Source organism: Nothobranchius furzeri, chromosome 10 (genome assembly GCF_043380555.1).
Source record: "Nothobranchius furzeri strain GRZ-AD chromosome 10, NfurGRZ-RIMD1, whole genome shotgun sequence".
Classification (NCBI taxonomy): domain Eukaryota; kingdom Metazoa; phylum Chordata; class Actinopteri; order Cyprinodontiformes; family Nothobranchiidae; genus Nothobranchius; species Nothobranchius furzeri.
This window is the reverse complement of record NC_091750.1, coordinates 41857089-41875631: the sequence shown is the minus strand read 5'-3', so window position 1 is coordinate 41875631 and position 18543 is coordinate 41857089. Positions and strand designations below refer to the sequence as shown.

The 18543-nt window shown below is 47.0% G+C and overlaps 1 protein-coding gene across 1 annotated transcript in view; it reads right to left on the bottom strand.

Annotated features, from left to right (window-relative positions):
* prdm15 (PR domain containing 15) overlaps positions 1-18543 on the bottom strand; it is a 30652-nt gene that overhangs the window by 11382 nt on the left and 727 nt on the right. The window contains exons 3-15 of the mRNA XM_070555658.1: positions 18433-18526; positions 16290-16443; positions 16060-16212; positions 9877-9973; positions 9729-9806; positions 9450-9638; positions 8261-8473; positions 7480-7574; positions 7314-7401; positions 7053-7220; positions 4903-4997; positions 4696-4827; positions 4485-4625 (exon numbers count right to left, since the gene is read on the bottom strand). Coding sequence (XP_070411759.1) covers positions 4485-4625; positions 4696-4827; positions 4903-4997; positions 7053-7220; positions 7314-7401; positions 7480-7574; positions 8261-8473; positions 9450-9638; positions 9729-9806; positions 9877-9973; positions 16060-16212; positions 16290-16443; positions 18433-18526 — 1697 coding nt within the window. The remainder of the gene's footprint in view (positions 1-4484; positions 4626-4695; positions 4828-4902; positions 4998-7052; positions 7221-7313; positions 7402-7479; positions 7575-8260; positions 8474-9449; positions 9639-9728; positions 9807-9876; positions 9974-16059; positions 16213-16289; positions 16444-18432; positions 18527-18543) is intronic.

The following is an 18543-nucleotide window of genomic DNA, read 5'->3' as shown; positions in this document are numbered from 1 at the left end:
GGTGTCAGCCCCAGAGTACTGAAGGCCTGTGCAGAGCAGCTCTGTGGGATTTTGCAGCACCTCTTCAACCTCAGCCTGGCACAGGAGAAGGTTCCAGTCCTGTGGAAGACATCCTGCCTTATTCCAGTTCCAAAGAAAACTCGCCCATCAGTCAATGACGACTACAGACCGGTTGCCCTGACATCCCACATCATGAAGGTCCTGAATAAGCAAACTAGAACATATCAGGACCCGCTGCAGTTTGCTTATCGCCATGGAGTTGGAGTTGAAGGTGCCATCATCCAGCTGCTTCAACCAACCCACTGTCATCTGGACAAAGCAGGCAGCACTGTCAGGGTCATGTTCTTTGATTTCTCCAGTGCATTTAACACAATTCAGCCTGATGTACTTTGCCAGAAACTCCAGAAGACACAGGTGGAGGCCTCAACTATCACCTGGATTAAAGACTAACTGACAAACAGACCACAGTTTGTGAGGCTGAAGAACTGCACATCAAACCAGGCGATCAGTAACATTGGAGCACCACAGGGGACTGTACTCTCACCATTCCTTTTCACCCTGTACACCTCAGACTTCCAGTACAAATCAGAGACCTGTCATCTACAGAAATACTAAGATGGCTCTGCAGTTGTCGGGTGTATCAGAGATGGACAGGAAGCTGAGTACAGAGAGCTGGTGGAGCGCTTTGTGGCATGGTGTGGAAACAATCATCTGACCTTGAACGTGAACAAAACAAAGGAGATGATTTTAGACTTCAGAAGAAACAGGGTGGAGTCAAACACAGTTTCCATCATGGGAGAAGAAGTGGAGGTGGTTGAGGAATACAAATACCTTGGAGTTCACCTGGACAACAGAATGGACTGGAGAAAGAACAGCGAAGCCGTTTACAAGAAGGGACACAGCAGACTGCACTTCTTGATGATGCTTAGGTCCTTCAATGTCTGTAGCAAGATGCTGCAGATCTTCTAGAAGTCTGTTGTTGAGAGTGTAATCTCTTCAGACATCGTCTGTTGGGGTAGTAGCATCAGAAGCAGGGACCTGAAAAGGCTCAACAGCCTAATAAAAAAGGCTGGTTCTGTTCTGGGGATGACTGTGGAACCACTGGAGGAGATAATGCAAAGAAGGATTCTCCAGAGAATCAAGAAAATTATGGACAACCCTGAGCATTCTCTTCACTAGACTGTCCGACAACGGAAGTGTGTCTTCAGTCAGAGGCTTCTTCAGTTTCACTGCAACACTGACCGCTACTGGAGATCCTTCCTGCCAACAGCCATTGTAATATACAATAACCCTTTGATGACTTTGATGATCCTATAACCCTTTGATGATCGAAAGGAGCCAGTTGAGGTGGTTTGGGCATCTGGTCAGGATGCCTCCTGGACGCCTCCCCGGGGAGGTGTTTCGGGCATGTCCTGCCGGCAGAAGGCCCCCGGGTCGACCCAGGACACGTTGGAGAGGTTACATCTCCAATCTGGTCCGGGAACGCCTTGGGGTCCTGCCGGAGGACCTGGTGGACAAGGCCGGGGAGAGGACGGCCTGGAGCTCCCTAGTTGGGATGCTGCCCCCGCGACCTGGACCCGGATAAGCGGAGGAAGACGACGACGATTATTATTATTCTGAGCTACTACAGTAATCAATTTCCCTCTGGGATTAATAAAGTATTTTTGAATTGAATTTAATTTAATTGTGTCCTGGGTCTCCATTTAGGTCTCCTCCCGGTTGGACGTCCAGAACACCTCACCAGGGAGACATTCAGGAGACATCCTAATCAGATGCCCGAGCCACCTCAACTGGCTCCTCTCAATGTGGAGGAGCAGCAGATCTGCTCTGAGCCCCTCCTGGATGACCAAGCTTCTCACCCTATCTCTAAGGGAGAGCCCAGCCTGCTTGCGGAGAAAATTAATTCCAGCCGCTTGTATCTGCGATCTCGTTTTTTCCATCATCACCCAAAGCCCATGACCATAGGTGAGGGTAGGAAAGTAGATTGACTGGTTAATAAGGAGCTTTGCCTTCTGACTCAGCTCTCTTCACCACGGCAGACCGGTACAACGCCCCCATCACTGCAGATGCAGCACCAATCCGCCTATCAATCTTAGGCTCCACCTTTCCCTCACTCATGAACAAGACCCCAAGATACTTAAACTCCTCCACTTGGAGCAGGACCTCATCCCTGACCCGGAGAAGGCATTCTACCCTCTTCTGACTTAAACCATGTTTTCTGATTTAGAAGAGCTGATTCTCAGCTGCTTCACACTCGGCTGTGAACCGCTCCAGCGAAAGCCGGAGATCACGTTCTGATGAAGCCAACAGGACCACATCATCTAGATCAGGGGTGTCGAACTCATTTTAGCTCAGGGGCCACATTGAGGGAAATCTAGTCCCAAGTGGGCCGGACCGGTGAATAAAAAAAAACTTCAGATTGTTTTCTTTGTTTTAATACAATCAATATAAAACAAGGCTGGAGCCTGTGGACAGTGTAGTACAAGTACAACACCTGAAGTGTAATTGAAAATTAAAAAAAATGAAAAATCAATAAATAAATAAAAATTCCTTAGTGATTCAAAGAGCTTACAGATCACATGGCAAGATCAGTTCCATGCAGCACTTAAAGTATATTTGACTCATTTTACTTTAAATCTTTTAGCTTTCACCAGCATATCAATAACAGAATTCACATCCTGAGTGGCGGCCAACTTCAGGATGGGATTCAAGTTCTTGTGGGAGCCTTGAGCGCAGCTTTGTTTTATTTATACTCGTTACAGAGAAAACTTGCTCACAATGATAAGTGTATTTTCACTCTACATTGTAAAGTATGAAAATAAAGTTTTCACAACCATCTCGCGGGCCGGATTTAACCCGCTTGCGGGCCGCATCCGGCCCGCGGGCCGCATGTTTGACACCCCTGATCTAGATGGTGACAGTGGCACGGGAGTTAAGTGCCCGCCACGAAATCAGAGGGTTGCAGATTCGAGCCCTGCTCAGTCTGTCGCTGTCGTTGTATGCTTGGGCAAGACACTTAACCCACTTTGCCTGCTGGTGGTGGCTGGAGGGACCAGTGGTGCCTGCGTAAAGCAGATTTGCCCCGGTCAGTGTGTCCCAGGGCAGCTGTGGCTACATTGTAGCTCATCAACATCAGCGTGTGAATGGATAAATGATACACTGTAGGGAGCCTAAGTCACGCCCATCTACTTCCGCACTACGGGTCCCCGGAAGGATGAAAAAACGAATGCAAGTCAATAGGGCTAAAAACGCCGTTTTATAATTCCATTTGTTATGTGCCATGGATTTCACATATGATGTCCGTGAATTTTAAAGTTGCATTTTGATACCAAGAAAGCTTATTTTCAACTGGAGGGAAACGCTATTTTAGGTTTTGTGCGAAAATATCCAGGACTACAAACGCATCATCGAAGTGGCGTCATCAAACCATACACAGAGAAAAACGGAGGAAAAATGGCTGTAAGTGCAGCGAACTTCAAATCCTGCATTCAGGAGGACAGAATCACCATAAATCTGGACATTTAGTAAGTAGCAGCTACGCTAGAGTAGAGGAGATAATGTGGTGACATCATATACGCAACGTGTCGATGTCTGATCGTAGTCATGCTAATTACGAACTTTTACAATCTGATGAATCTCAAAGTACATGACTGGCGTGGTCAAAATAAACGTCATTACTTTTCACTTAAACAGAAGTACAACATAAGTGCGATCCAGGGCATAAGGCAAAGCGAATTAGAAAATAACTCTTTTAGCCCCGAAGACTTGCCTTCATTTTGTCGTTCTTCCGGGAACCCATGAGCCGACCGGAAAGGGAGGAGGCTAATGGGCTCGACACACGGGAGGCGACATCGCCTCTCCTCCATTCATTTTCAATGACACATGCACGACAAAGCGATAATCGCGGGTCTCCCTCCTACTAAGTGAAACGTGAAAAACGTGCGTGTGAAATTTTGTGCTCGTGCACGTGTCGTGAACAAGCGACCCGGCGACACGATCCCAGGAAGTTGAAATATTTTCAACTTTTCATCGCTGTCGCTCGGACGAGGACCAATCAACGGAGGTTTCATTCACTGACCAATGAGCGGACAGGATGCTCCGCACATCTCCGAGCAAACATGAAGGAGAAGTTGATTATTATTATGTTTTATATAGTAAAATCAGAAGTAAGATTTCACATAACTCTAGCAGCACCTTGTGAAACCTTATATCTACCACTGTTTTTAAACTCTGAACCACTTAAATAACCTTAATTCCCTCCAACGTGACACAGCCAAACAAAACAACGGAAGATTCGATTTTGCCATGGAACAGGACGTGTCCACGGCTTTGCCACTGGCCGCTGAAGCGGGTCGCCTCCCGTGTGTCAGGTAATAAAAGCGACAGCGACAAATTTTTCTATAGCGCCTCTCAAGATAAAAATCTTGACCTACTGGCTTCAGTCCTAGACCACCATGTAACTGCAGCCATCCAGCCGGGCTTACTTGACATTTCTTGCAGTTGTACTTGTGCTGTTCAGGATCTTCCGATTCTTCATCATCATCTGTAACGTCACTATCGTCGGCGGAGATCCCAATCTTCCGGATAAAATCCTGCCTCTCCTGTTCATCCATCAGAGCAATATCCTGAAACATGCAAAGGACGTTAAATATAAAGACAGCTACATCTATGCTAACATCATGTGTCCTTCCTCACCTTGAAGTGCACATGAATGTGGTCTCGGAGGACATCCACACGGAAGAACTTCCGGCCGCAGATCTCACAGGTGTATTTTTTATCACCGTGAGTCAACAAGTGCTTGTTCATGTTACTCCTGCAAGAGAATACCTGCAGCCAGAGGAACATCCCATCAACGCCATGCTGTACAAGGAGGTCTGTGACCCACCACTCCCAGGCACTAACCTTGGTGCAGATGGGACATGGGGATGGCTCCTTCCTATACTTGCTCCCTTCTTCTCCATTAGCCTCCAGCTCCTCTTTTTTCAACTGTTTAGCTCCTGCGGACATGCAGAAACCATGAGTTCAGGGGCAAAGACGAGAAACTCAAAGGGGTAACATGAAACATCTGACACCATACACTGGCTTTAATTTCATTCTAACAAGGGATGTCCAGATCTGTTGATGTGGCCATCACTCCGTGCACTTGGTCATCGTGCACTTTTTCAACAAAGATCCAAAACACAGATCTAAAGCTCCTGTTGCATTTCTGAAGAAAAACAGGATGAAGGTAATTGAATAATCAAGTCTGTTTCCTGATCTTTACCCAATTGAACACTTGTGAGGAATTCTGAAGCAGCAAGTTGAGCATCACTCTCCATCCAGCATCCAGGCTCTGAAATTAAAACCTGGCTAGCTTCCAATTTCCTGAAGTTTAATGACAAAAAGACTGAGGCCATTCTATTCAAACCAAAACATCATCTGCATACTTCTGCTGCCTTTGATCTCTCCCCCCTAAACCTTAATTCATGTGTGACCAGCCTTGGGGTTAAACTGGACGTTGACTTATCAATGAGTGCACATGTAACTATATATATATATATGATAAATCTAAAACTTGGTCATTTATCCTCTTCTGTCAAGACAAATTTAAGGAATTTGGGTGTTTTTGATCAATCAGTGTCTCTTGAAGGCCACTCAAAAACGTTGGACTGAAACTGTTTTTATCATTTAAGAAATATCTCCAAACTGCGAAGGTTGGTGTCAAAACATGAACTTGAAATGGTTCTCCATGCCTTTGTCTCCTCCCGTCTAGATCGCTGTAACACACTTTTCACATGTTTTAACAAAAAAGCCCTTGACCGCCTTCAGTTGGTCCAGAGCTCTGCAGCGAGGCTCCTAACTGGAGCAAACAGAAGAGCACACATCACTCCTATTCTGACGTCTCTGCACTGGTTACCCGTTAACTTTAGAGTTCATTTTAGAGTCCTGACTAGAACTTTCAGGGCTTTTCATGGTCCAGCTCCTCCTTATATTACTGAACTGTTAAAGCCTTATGCTCAGACACTCAGGAACCTTGGCGTGACCTTTGACCCAGCTCTCACCCTGGATTCTCATGTCATTTCTCTTGTTCGCTCTTCCTTCTTCCATCTCAGGAACGTTGCTAAGCTGAGTCCCATTCTGTCCCGCTCTGAACTTGAGACAGTTATCCACACCTTCATCTCCTCATGCTTTTCAGGGCCCTCATTTATCAACTGTACTATGCAGATTCCATTTTATGTTGAACCATTGTTTCTTTATTTCTGACAGGGATCTCTCCTCTGTCATGATCGTGTTAACAATAATAAAACTGCAGCCTCTGCAACATATCTGGTTCTCTTCTACTTCGACAGCCAGTGTCTCGATCTCACTCTCAGTAAAGTTTTTATTTCAGGAAAATAGCTTTCCTCTCATGAGCTGAGGACGTAGCGTAACCAAATATGGTTAACTGAGGAGGTTTCTGTATGTAAATGACTGAGAACGGACACGAGCACCAGGTGGGACTTATCATCAGCTGATTGCAGAGGAACGTGTGAACGAGAGGCCACTACTCGTTTCATTAACCGGGATTTTGGTCATCCTAACAAACATTCTAAATTTCATTCGTAGGAAGGTACACAGGACGGTTTCTAAGAACGTTGGATAGCCGAGGGCCAGGGGCCTCATTTCTAAAGCTGCTTGTGAAATAAAAACGGGGTCTGAAAAGTGTTGGAAGTCATTTTCAACACAAACCTGATGGGAAAATGTGGCAACTTCAAGCAAACTTTAGACACACACATACACACACACACACACACACACACACACACACACATGCAAACGCGCGCGCACACACACACACACACGCGCAAACACACGCACACACACAACATTCATAACATAGTTTGCATTGCCTATTTATGGCAGAGAGTGGGGTGTGAAGGAGGTGGGATGTGATCCAGAAACACCTGAGCTCACTTCTGGGACAGGTGTGATTTATAAAGGAGGAACTGATGCAGTCGTAACCCTCTCAGGAACCTCCTGCTCCCAGCGGTCTGAAAGCAGAGGGAACTTCAACAACTCCCTGCAGGACTCACCCACACTGTGCCTCCTGTGATGCTCCTGCATCACGTCTTTGCGGTAGAACATCTTGTTGCAGATCTCACAGGAATACAGCTTCTCACCATGCTTCTTTTTGTGCTTGGAGAGGTTGCTGTTGGTGGAGAAGAACCGTGAGCAGATGTCACACTGGAACGTCTTATCATCTGGAGACGGGCAAAAACAAAGCAGTCAAGCAGGATCAGAGGTGATCCAAAAGCCTAAATAACACCCTGCAGGACTCGAGGGTTTCTGCCCACCGGTGCGGCAGTTGTGGAACTTCAGAGCATTTTCCAGACGAAAAGACTTCTCACATGTGTTGCATTTGTATTTGTAGTCCTGGTCCTCCTGTTGGAAGTACAAAGGAAGACATTAGCATGCAGGAAGTGTGGGCAGCTGGAGGCTGCACCCTGGAACATCACCTACCATGGTCTTACTGTGTTTGTAAGAGATGTGCTGCTTCAGACTCTCCTTTCGGCTGAATAATTTATCGCATTCATCACACTTGAACAGCTTGTCACCTGTAAGGATACATTCTCAGATGTAACACCCACCGTAAGCCTAGTTGATGCTCCTCCCTCAGCTCCACCAGGGAGACGCGCACGGACGGACGGAGACGTTTTTGTCTTCAGACTTCTCCGTCTCCTGAGGAGCATTGCAAAGCAATTCCCCACCAGGACACCAGAGGGCGCAGCGCTGTTCTGTGGTATCCTGTCACGCATCCGGTCCAAGATAATGCATTTACTAACTTGTTTATATTGTGTTTTGTATTTAAGAGACTTTTTAACAAGGATAATTTTGTCCCTTGTCCTCCTCCACCTCTTCATGCACTCGCCGCCTCTAAACCCACGTTTGCCGTCACTTCCGTCCAGGAATAAAACGCTTGCTGCGTATCTTTTCACTCCTCCAGTCACGGGTGAATAAAACGTTCGTATTTTAAGAGTTTTTATGTGAGATATTCTTCAAGCTGCTCCGTGTCTGCCGCTAGATATCTTCAGGTTTCTTTATGTCTGAGGGGTAACGTTGATGAACGCGACATCCTGACCAATCACTAACTTCTGTTCTCCGTCTCGTTGGACGGGTGTTTAGAAAAGTGGGCTCGACTCCGTTCGTCCTTGCGAGCCTGCCGGGGAGCCCTTGCAGATGCAGAAGCATAAACTAGGTTTCAGACTTTACTCGAGACTCAATGTTTCACCTGTGAACGTACCATGAGAGCGGATGTGTCTGTTCAGGTTGCTGCTGTTCTGGAAGATCTTGTTGCAGAGGGAGCAGCGGTAAACCCTCCTGTGCTCTCTGCTTTTGTGTCTCTTTAGAACAAGCGAGCCATCTGCAGAACACTGCGGGTTGCTGCTGCTCTCTGCTGCTGCCGCCGCCACGTCTGGCACCTGCAGCTCTGAGCCTTCGACCGGGCTCTTCACCTCTGCACACAACAGGACCCCAGAGTTAAAGACACAGATCCATAACAGCATTCCTGCAAAAAAAAACACCTGTAGATATGCGTCTGTGTGCATTCTGACGAGGGATGCACCAAAAATGATCCAAAAGTGCATTTTTGGTTTTTCGGCGGAAAAACCAAAATCACAGAAAAACCACAGCTGAAATAGGCGGTCGGGTCAACCCCGCGTTGTTTCATCCCCCGTGTGGGAACTTGCTCTCTGCTTCATAAAAATCATACATTCGCGCTGATTTCAAAAGTAAAGTTTTTCACTTTCAGTAATGCTGGAACATTCAAATCAATGATGTGACACGCTTTGGTTTCATCTTTAACACGTCTGCTCGGCGTTTTTTTTTCTTTTTGTCTTCTTCTACATTCCCACTACATCTGTCACTATTAGCGGTGTTTTTAACCATCCTTTCTACACCCACCATGTCCTGAACACTGTCAAATAAGCTCTGCATCATGTGTGTGAAGCGTGTTTACTCAAGGAGCACACAGACTGTTGCTGCTGCAGCGTCACGTTCTTCATCAGGGGGTGAATATTCCTCTTCACGGTCAGAGTCAGACATCACCAGACAACAATACACAGACCTGTCAGCAGCGTCTCTAATATATAATTAATGATCACCCTCTGTCACCTCCTCTCCTCGGCGGAGAGCCTCCAGATGAAGGGCAGTTTTCAAACTCTATAAACTCTGAAGATGTCAACAGAAACACCCAAAAGTGTTGCTCAGACTGAAGTTACACATCTCCACTATCTTCTGGAGTAATCTAATACTTCATGAGGGATTACATTTGCAGCTGTGGCTCGTTAAACACAATATTGCGAGTTTGGGTTAATTTTACAGTCCTTCTAATGCCATGGTTGTGTTTCGGTCTTCGGCCTTGGTTTCCTCATTTTCTGTTTTCGGTTTCGGCCGAGAATTTTCATTTTGGTGCATCCCTAATTCTGACTCACCTTTGCCTTTAGCAGCAGCAGCAGCAGCTCCACGCCTGCGGCCCCTGGCCCTCCTCCCTCGACCCCTCCCTCTCCTGTGACCAAACGGAGTTGCAGGAGGCCCCGTTTCCTCCCCAGCATCAGGATCAAGCATGCTCTCCTTCTGGTGCAGCAGCATGTTACCAGCTGCTACCTGACTCAGCAGGACACCTGTAGTCAGGAGGAGTAAAGACATTCAGAGAGAACCACCACTACCACGGGTAAGTTCTGGGATGTTCTGGAGGGACGGAATGACTCTACCTGCAGTGGAGTCTTCAGTCACAACAGGATCGTGGGCTTGAAGTTTCTCTGGGCTTTCTGTAGTAGATAAGGATGTTTCTGTTAAACGAACAAAAAAAAAACATGCAGCTCGGAATAAGATCCATCATTCATTTATCGGTCTGTGTACCTTGAGGAGGGAACGGAGGCTTCAGCATCGGTTTCTCCATCTTCTTAGCATAGAAAGCTCCGTACCACACCCTCAGCTCTGTTCCTGGCAGCACGTCCTGGCAAACACACAGCAGACACACGCGTCCAGTAGGATCTCAGTTCTAGCTCCAAAATGAATAAAAATCAGTAGAATTGTCAAGTCATTTTGTGAGGAACAGGAACCACCAGGAAGGAACCATCATTTGGAAAGAGAAGGCAACTCATCTGTGAGTAATCCTGTTGTCTAGTAGCTCCGGTTTGGGCCAACTGAAAACAATAAGTGCAATCAGGGGCTGTGAACGAGCCATTTCTCCCCTCCCTGAAAACACTCATCAGGTGGTCTAGGTCTCAACCATTGCAATCAGCTGCTGCATGAACACCTGTTTCCAACTAGTAGCACAGCATAAGTTTAGTGGCATAACTGAAGCGTCGGCCCTTGTGTCTCAGCCCCTCCGGGGTAAAGACAAACGTGTCTACCTGCGCGTGTACACAGAGCAAACCAACTCGACCCAGGCGCTGCTCTCTCGACACCTTGCAAAATGTGCCATTATCCTATACCTGTGATCACTGGCTTCAGAGGAAGGTCACACACAGCAAACCGCTTTCGCAACCTTCCAAACCTCCGCTCGCTAAAACCAACTCCCCCCCGAAGACACCCACCTGTCTATGGGACTGTGGAACTGCCAATCAGCTGTAAACAAAGCTGACTTCATTACCGCATATGCAAACCACCTGTCACTTGATGCACTGGCTCTCACTGAGACCTGGATCAAACCATGTGACAATGCTCCCCCATCTGCTCTCTCAGTTAACCCCACTTTCTCCCACACTTCTCGTGCATCTGGCCGAGGTGGTGGAACGTGCATGTTAATTCCCAACAAATGGATATACAGTCAGTTGCTACCCATCACTAAATACAACTCCTTTGAATACCATGCCATCCAGGTAACTGTACCGAATAAATTATTTTTGGTTGTCATATATCGCCAACCAGGTCAACTCGGAGACTTTCTCGATGAACTCGACACCCTGCTCTCCTCCATTCCTGAGCACGACTGTCCCACAATGGTCCTTGGAGACATGAATATTCACCTGGACAATTCCAGCTCATCAGGCTTTCTGTCACTAGTCATCATTTGATCTAAAACTAGTACAAAGTCCTCCAACTCACAAAGCTGGAAAAGCACTTGACCTCGTTTTCACAGAAACTGTGTCATAGACACTGTCTCTGTCACACCGCTGCATCTTTCTGATCATTACTTCATCTGTTTCAGCATGACTTTACAAGGGAGGTCCACTGCTTCCTCCCCAATGGTCTCATTCCACCGCAACCGCCGCAATCTGGCACCCAACCACTTCTCCTCTCTTGTTGCCTCCACTCTTCCATCCCTCAGCACATTCTCTGCTTATGAAGTGAACTTGTGCCCTTTAGCCACTAGACCTGCTAGATCCTCTCAGTCGCATCCTTGGCTAAATGATACCCTCCGGTCTCTACGCACCAATCTTAGAGCTGCGGAACGGAAATGGCGCAAAAGAAAAGATCCTGGTCATCAATTGAAATTTCATGAATTACTGCCCTCATTCTCTGCCAGCATCACTGATGCAAAGAAAGCTTTCTACACTGACAAAATTCTCAGCTCGACTGACTCTCAGAAACTATTTTCAACATTCAAAACTCTGCTCAACTCTCCATCTCCACCTCCTACCAACAATCTATCAGCTGACACCTTTGCCTCATTCTTCACTGACAAAGTGACAGCTATAAGCAAACAGTTTACTCAACTGACCACTCCTGAACATTCGCTATCACAAACTCCTTCTAACCCAACCATCTCAAGCCCTACTGCTTCATTTTCCTCTTTTTCCTCTCTCACTGAGAACTGTGTGTCCAAGCTTCTCACGTGCAGCCGCCCGTCCACTTGACTCCATTCTGACTAAGCTGCTCCAAGCTATTGCTCCTACAGTAGCCGCAGCAGTCACACACGTGATCAACGCATCACTGACATCTGGTACATTTCCAACCTCTCTCAAGCATGCTCAGGTTAAACCGCTGCTAAAAAAAACCCATCTCTTCCTCCAAATCATGTGGAGAACTACCGACCTATCTCTCTCCTCCCTTTTCTGTCCAAAATCATTGAAAGGGCGGCTTTCAAGCAGATCACAGAATACCTCTCACAAAACTGTCTGCTTGATCCTTACCAATCTGGGTTCAAAAAGGGCCACTCCACTGAAACTGCTCTGTTAGCAGTGACGGAATCCTTAAAAGAAGCTAGAGCGACTGCCAAATCCTCAGTGCTTATCCTCCTCGACTTATCGGCTGCATTTGACACTGTCAACCATGGCTTCCTTTTGTCCACACTCTCTAGCATGGGCATCACAGAGAAAGCACACGCCTGGTTTGAATTGTTCCTCACAGGATGATCAATCAGGGTATCTTGGCTTGGACAATCCTCTACCGTGCATCATCTTGCTACAGGAGTCACCCAGGGCTCTGTACTAGGACCTCTTCTCTTTGCCATATACACCACCTCACTGAGTAAGATCATTCGATCACATGGCTTCTCCTACCACTGCTATGCAGACGACACCCAGCTCTATCTGTCATTTCCACTGGACGACCACATTGTCTCTGCATGAATATCAAACTGTCTCTCTGACATATCAAAATGGATGCAATACCACCATTTCCAATTCAACCTCTCTAAAACTGAACTACTTGTCATCCCAGCAAAACCATCCAAACAGCACAATATCTCAATCCAAAATGACTTCCTATCTCTGGCTCCTTCAAAGGCAGTTCGAAATCTGGGTGTTGTGATTGATGAACACCTGACCTTTAAAGATCATGTTGCCTCTGTTGCTCGTTCATGCCGCTTTGCGCTGTATAACATACAAAAGATCAGACCATACCTAACACAACATGCCGCCCAGCTCCTGGCGCGTCTGGTCTTCAATCAGCCAAAAAGAGCACACGTCACCCCTCTGTTCATTGAGCTCCACTGGCTACCGCTAGCAGCACGCATCAAATTCAAATTGCTAACACTAGCATACAAAGTCCGAGACGGTACGGCTCCCATCTACCTAAATCCTCTTGCAAAGGCTTACATCTCGGCCCAGCCACTCCGGTCATCACAGGATTGTCGGCTAGCAGTGCCTACATCACGCTCAGGACAATCCAGACTCTTCTCATGCATCATTCCACAAATGTGGAATGACCTTCCAAACACTACCAGAACAGGGGCTCCTTTTCAATTTTCAAGAAACTCCTGAAGACCCTGCTCTTCAGAGAGCATCTTCTTAACTAGCACCCTCCCTGCACCCGTCCCCCCTCTCTACTGTCCACTCCTTGTTCCCTCCTCTCCATGATTGATGTCAAGTTGTTGTTGTTAGCATTAAGGGCAACATGCCAATTATCGCTTGTAAGTCGCTTTGGACAAAAGCGTCTGCTAAATACAACATCACGCAAACAACTAGTATCACTGGGACTTTAAAAGGGAAGGTCAGCACTGTGTGGGTGTGTCAACAGCAGAAAGAAAGCAACAGCTTTCAGTTTATGTGGGGACCTCTAGTGGTATGGGATGGATGGACGGGCTTTCCAGACAGGAGGTCTTAGCTTATCTGTGTTTCACCGGCTTTGATTGGCCGAGAAGGGGGTTTGGGGGTTCAGCCGATGGCCTGTTAAGGTCCGGTAAGACGTATTTTCCTTCTCGGTTCCTGTTCAATCTCTCTGTGCGAGAATGGAGAGGCAGGCCGGTGAGGGTGACGGGATCGCTAAGCCCGTGGAAGGTAAGGGCAATTCGAAGCGGGATCACAGTGACTCCGGACGGGCTGGTGGTGGAGGGTTCGTCTAAACAGCTGAGGTCTGGTGGGGGATTTGGGCCTGGTTGTTTGCTTGTGGGCAATGGGCGGGGGATACTTTGCTTCTGTCTGTTGGGCAGGGGAGGGTTGGTGGTGGGGGATCGGACACAGTTTTTGGCTTTTATTGTGGATTCTTTATGGAGAATGAGGACTGTAAGAATGAAATGAAAGAAATGATCTTTTCTAAAGCGTCTCTCAAGATAAAAATCACAAGGCGCTTCACAAAAACAAAAAATTTAAAATATAACAATATTTAAAAGAATGATTTTAAAAAATGTTTAAAATAGGCAAAAATAGACAATCGTGATTAAAAATGCAAAGAAAGAGAGAGTGTGAATAGGAAAGTGGATCCTGGGGAGAGCAGAATAAGGAGAGTGTGATGAAGGTCACGCAAAAGCCAGCAGGTGAGTCTTCAGCTGCTTTTTAAAGGAGACCACTGAGTCCACTGATCTCAGGCTCGGGGGAGAGTTCCAGAGTCTGGGGACCACAGCAGCAGATGACCTGTCACCTTTGAACTTTAGCCTGCTGCTGCACAACCAGTAGGCTTTGGTCACTGGACCTCAGGGGCCTGCTGGGGGTGTAGGGACTGAGAAGATCACCAATGTATGGTGGTGCTTGTCCATGTAAGACCTTATAGACCATCTTGAAATAAACCCTGAAGTTGACTGGCAGCCAGTGAAGCTGGAGGAGAAGCGGGGTGATGTGGGTGTGTTTGGAGGACTTGGTCAGAAGACGAGCAGAGGCATTCTGAACCACCTGTAGACGGTTCAGGGAGGTTCTGCTCAGACACGTGAAAAGAGAGTTGCAGTAGTCTAAGCGTGAGGAGATGAAGGTGTGGATAACCTTGTAGCGGTTAACAAGTCGGAAGCGGCGTGTGAAGATTCGGTTGTTGCTGACCAGCTTCTGGGCTTCTCTGGTGTGGATCTGGTGTTGGCTTTCTTGAATGTGGAGGGTGCGGTTTTGTTAGTGGATGGCGGTGGAGTGCCTGACGTGGATGGGGGAATGGTGGAGGACTGCCCTTGATAATGGCTTGATAATGACTGACTGGTTAGCATGCTTGACTTTCACCTGGGAGTCTGGGGATCGAATCCTGATTGGATCATTTTTTATATTTGCCACAGATCTCTCTGAAGAACTCAGCATTGACGGCTTCAGCAACGCTATGCCACTCCTTGGATTTTCTCTTATTTGTTTAGCAAAAGCACTTCCTTTCATTTCTCCACCTCACCCACAAGTACCTCATTTTCTACTTGTGAAATGCCGTCGTGATCGAAATGCTGCAACAAGCCGGCCTATGTACAGTATATGCATGAGATCCACAAGGCACTTTGCATTGACCATTTATGGCAGTAAGTGGGCGTGGTGAGGGCGGGATGAGACTAAAATGCAGCTGAGAAACATTCTCGTTAGTCTCCGATTTATGAAGCGGAGATTGCGTGCAGCTGTGCGTACTCCATGTTTGATAGATCACAAACCTACTTGGTGTAAGTACTTTATTTTTGCTGAGCTTAAGTACGTTTTAGTAAGGAGTCTACGCAATGTTTGATAAATGAGACCCCAGGAGACTCTGCCGCGTTTGTCAAACAAGATAACAAGATAATCAACAAACACTCTCTCCTAAGGTCTTCAAGCTTTCCTTGGACAGGCACCATCTTACATTGGTGATCTTCTCAGTCCCTACACCCCCAGCAGGTCCCTGAGGTCCAGTGACCAAAGCCTACTGGTTGTGCAGCAGCAGGCTAAAGTTCAAAGGTGACAGGTCATCTGCTGCTGTGGCCCCCAGACTCTGGAACTCTCTCCCCCTGAGCCTGAGATCAGTGGACTCAGTGGTCTCCTTTAAACTCACCTGTTCAGGCTATGGTGGGACCTTATGTTCATCCTCTTCTTCGTCACTAGCTTCCCTTCAGGCTGCTGTTTCTGTCAATTTTGTCTTTTTTGCGATTCCTCATTTCTTCATTTTTATTTTTATTTCAATCCACCCGTCTGTTATTGTTCACTCATCCGGGTTCGGATCGCGGTGCCAGAGGAGCCTTCTGAGGAGCCGGGTGGTCTTGTTCCATGGTTTCACTGAAGTCCTCCAAACGCCTGAGTTTTTATTTTAATTTATTTTCTATTTTAAACGTTTTTTTTCTCAATTTCTTTCCATGCGGAGGGTTATTCTTGTTTAATTTGAGAATCATAGTCGAGTTAGCTGCTAGGCAACAATGCATTCACAGACCACAAGGTCCACAGAAAAACACCTCAAGTTTAAAGAGGCCAAGTCCAACTCATCTGATTTCTGGTGAATCTTGTTCAGTGATCCTACCTGTGAGGTGTTGAAGTAAACGTCATCATCCTGTTGGTACGCTGTGAGATTCTGGTGTGTGTGATCAGTGGCGGGTCGCACCATCATCATCCAATTACAGTCGTCCTCACTGCTGCAGTCAAAACACACCACCGCCCCATTCCTCTGGAAGATCTACTCGTTGGAGATGAAGAGAACTTCAGGAAAACATCCTTCGAAAGAGAAGCCGAGCACACAGAGAGAGGCTGGACCTTCAGGGGAAATGCTCCATCTGCCTCCAGGTGGGGAACCCTTTTGGCCTCAAAGGGCCCAAATCGGGTTCTTTTGACGAGCCGCTGGAGCACAAACACACCCTCCTCCTCATTATCTGCATCTCGGATCTCCAGGCTGTTTGGTAGAGAAGACCTGCAGCAGGACAAGACCATCCACATGGACTTTAATCGTGTCATAGGACAGGGGTCGGCAACCCGCGGCTCTTTCATCCATCTGATGCGGCTCTCTGCTTGTAAACTAATTAAGGAATATTTAATTACAATGTATTTTATTCATGTTTTCATCCGTAGCCAATTCTAGATTTAAAGATTGTCTGCGTAAACGTGAACAGGTCACCTGCTTGTGCGTAATCAAATGTCTCTATAGGAGCTTTCTGAGCTGAAGAGGAGATGCTGGACTGTTCCTCAGACAGGCTCATGGATGCGTCGCAGTGTTGGAGACAGGAACAAGCGCTATTCAGCCAAAGATTCATAATCAGGGAACATTTTTTAAGTAGCAAGTCTCTGAGAGACCGGGTTTAGAAAACACACACTCTTCCTGCATGGTTCTGGTTCTGCGACGCGCTCCAAGGCCCCGATCTGTCCTCAGCTCGCTGTCCACCTTACGCGTGCGCTGACAGTGAGCTGCGCTGAGCTCAGTGTCCATCTCAGATGTTCTGATGGGAATCTTTTCCTGATTGATGTAGCTACCTCCACGATGTGCGTTAAAATGCCAGTGCATCTGCAGGCTTGAGATTTCTCCTTCAAAATAAATACGGGAAACATCGGGTCAGCGCGAACCCCGCCATTTAACCGTTTTACCTTCTAGTGAAGACTGTTGCAAACAGAAACATTAAACCTGATGAACACCCGAGCCACGCACGCTGCGCCGTTATCTCCGTCGGTGTAAATGAGGAAAAATAACTAATTGCCTCTTCTTACCTTTTCAACAATGTTTAATGCAAAGTTTAGTTCAGTACAAAGTTGAATTACAACAGTCCAACGAGACAGAGCCTGGATTTGTATTCTGAACAGTTGTGTGTGACGCCTCAAAAAGCGTCACCTGCTCAACCATTAAAACCACTAGCAGGGTGAAAAAAATCGAAATATTGTAGCACAGACGGGCTTCAACTTTTGGATCAATTTTTAACAAACTGTTTTATTAATTATCTTCTGTTGAAAGATAACTTTGAGGAACGTGAGCGACTGGTATTGGTTGCTGTCACCTGTTGTGATCGGTTAAAGCAGCTCTCTGCTGTCAGAGGGTAGGCCCCGCCCACAACGCTGCAGCTCCCAGTGTTTTCTTTACCGTGGGAAATGGGTTTGATGGGGAAAGGTTGCCGACCCGTCATAGGAGAAAACTGGGTGGTTGGAATGTCTGGCCCCCTGTAAGTGTTTTCTAACGTTACTTACACAGGTTAGATGTTGTGAATCAGAGGTCTGGTTCTTAATTACATATTTTCATATCTTACTTCATTTTCTGTACAGAAGCTTCTGCGTGTGTGTGTGTTCTTGGACTTACTCTATGCTGAAGACCATCGTGAGGTTTTACCCAACAGTTAAGACATTTTTGTGGTCCTTATTTTTTTAAATGTCTGCCAGTTGGTTTTAGAGGTATGGCGTGAACTAATGGGCCATTCCCATCTGTACCGGGTCGGCCCGGGCCGGGTAGCATAGGTTGTTTACATATCTGAGTGGCCTGGTATTTTTCCGGGCCAACCAAGGCCCATTCTCAGCCCTCTTCTCGAGGGGGTCTGCTTCAGGCCAACCAGGGCCAACACACCCACTGCTGACAGCAAATTCACACCTTCCATTAGAGCAAGCCTCTGATTGGTGAGTAGAATCAGCCCACATGGGCTTAAGGCAAGGATGTGTGGAATCAACCGGGCCAGGCTGGGGCCGACTGGGGCTACCCGGCCCGGGCCGACCCGGTACAGATGGGAATGGCCCATGAGTTTGAGTTAAGGTATGGGTTAGGCATAATACAGCCACAAAAATGAATGGAAGTCAATGGAGGGTCCTCATGTATGTGTGTGTTTGAGAGTCGGGTGGAAGTCTACCTGATGCTAGCTCACTGAGATGTCCCCAGTGGGGACAGTAAAGAGTTTTTCAAATGCTTTCTATTTAGATGGACAGCACTCACCGAGCCCGGCTCAGCACGAAGGAGTCTGGGACGGTGACCAGGGGTCCCAGCTCAGGACACTCAGAGTCATGGTACTGACCACAGTCCTCACACCCTGTGGAACCATCACAC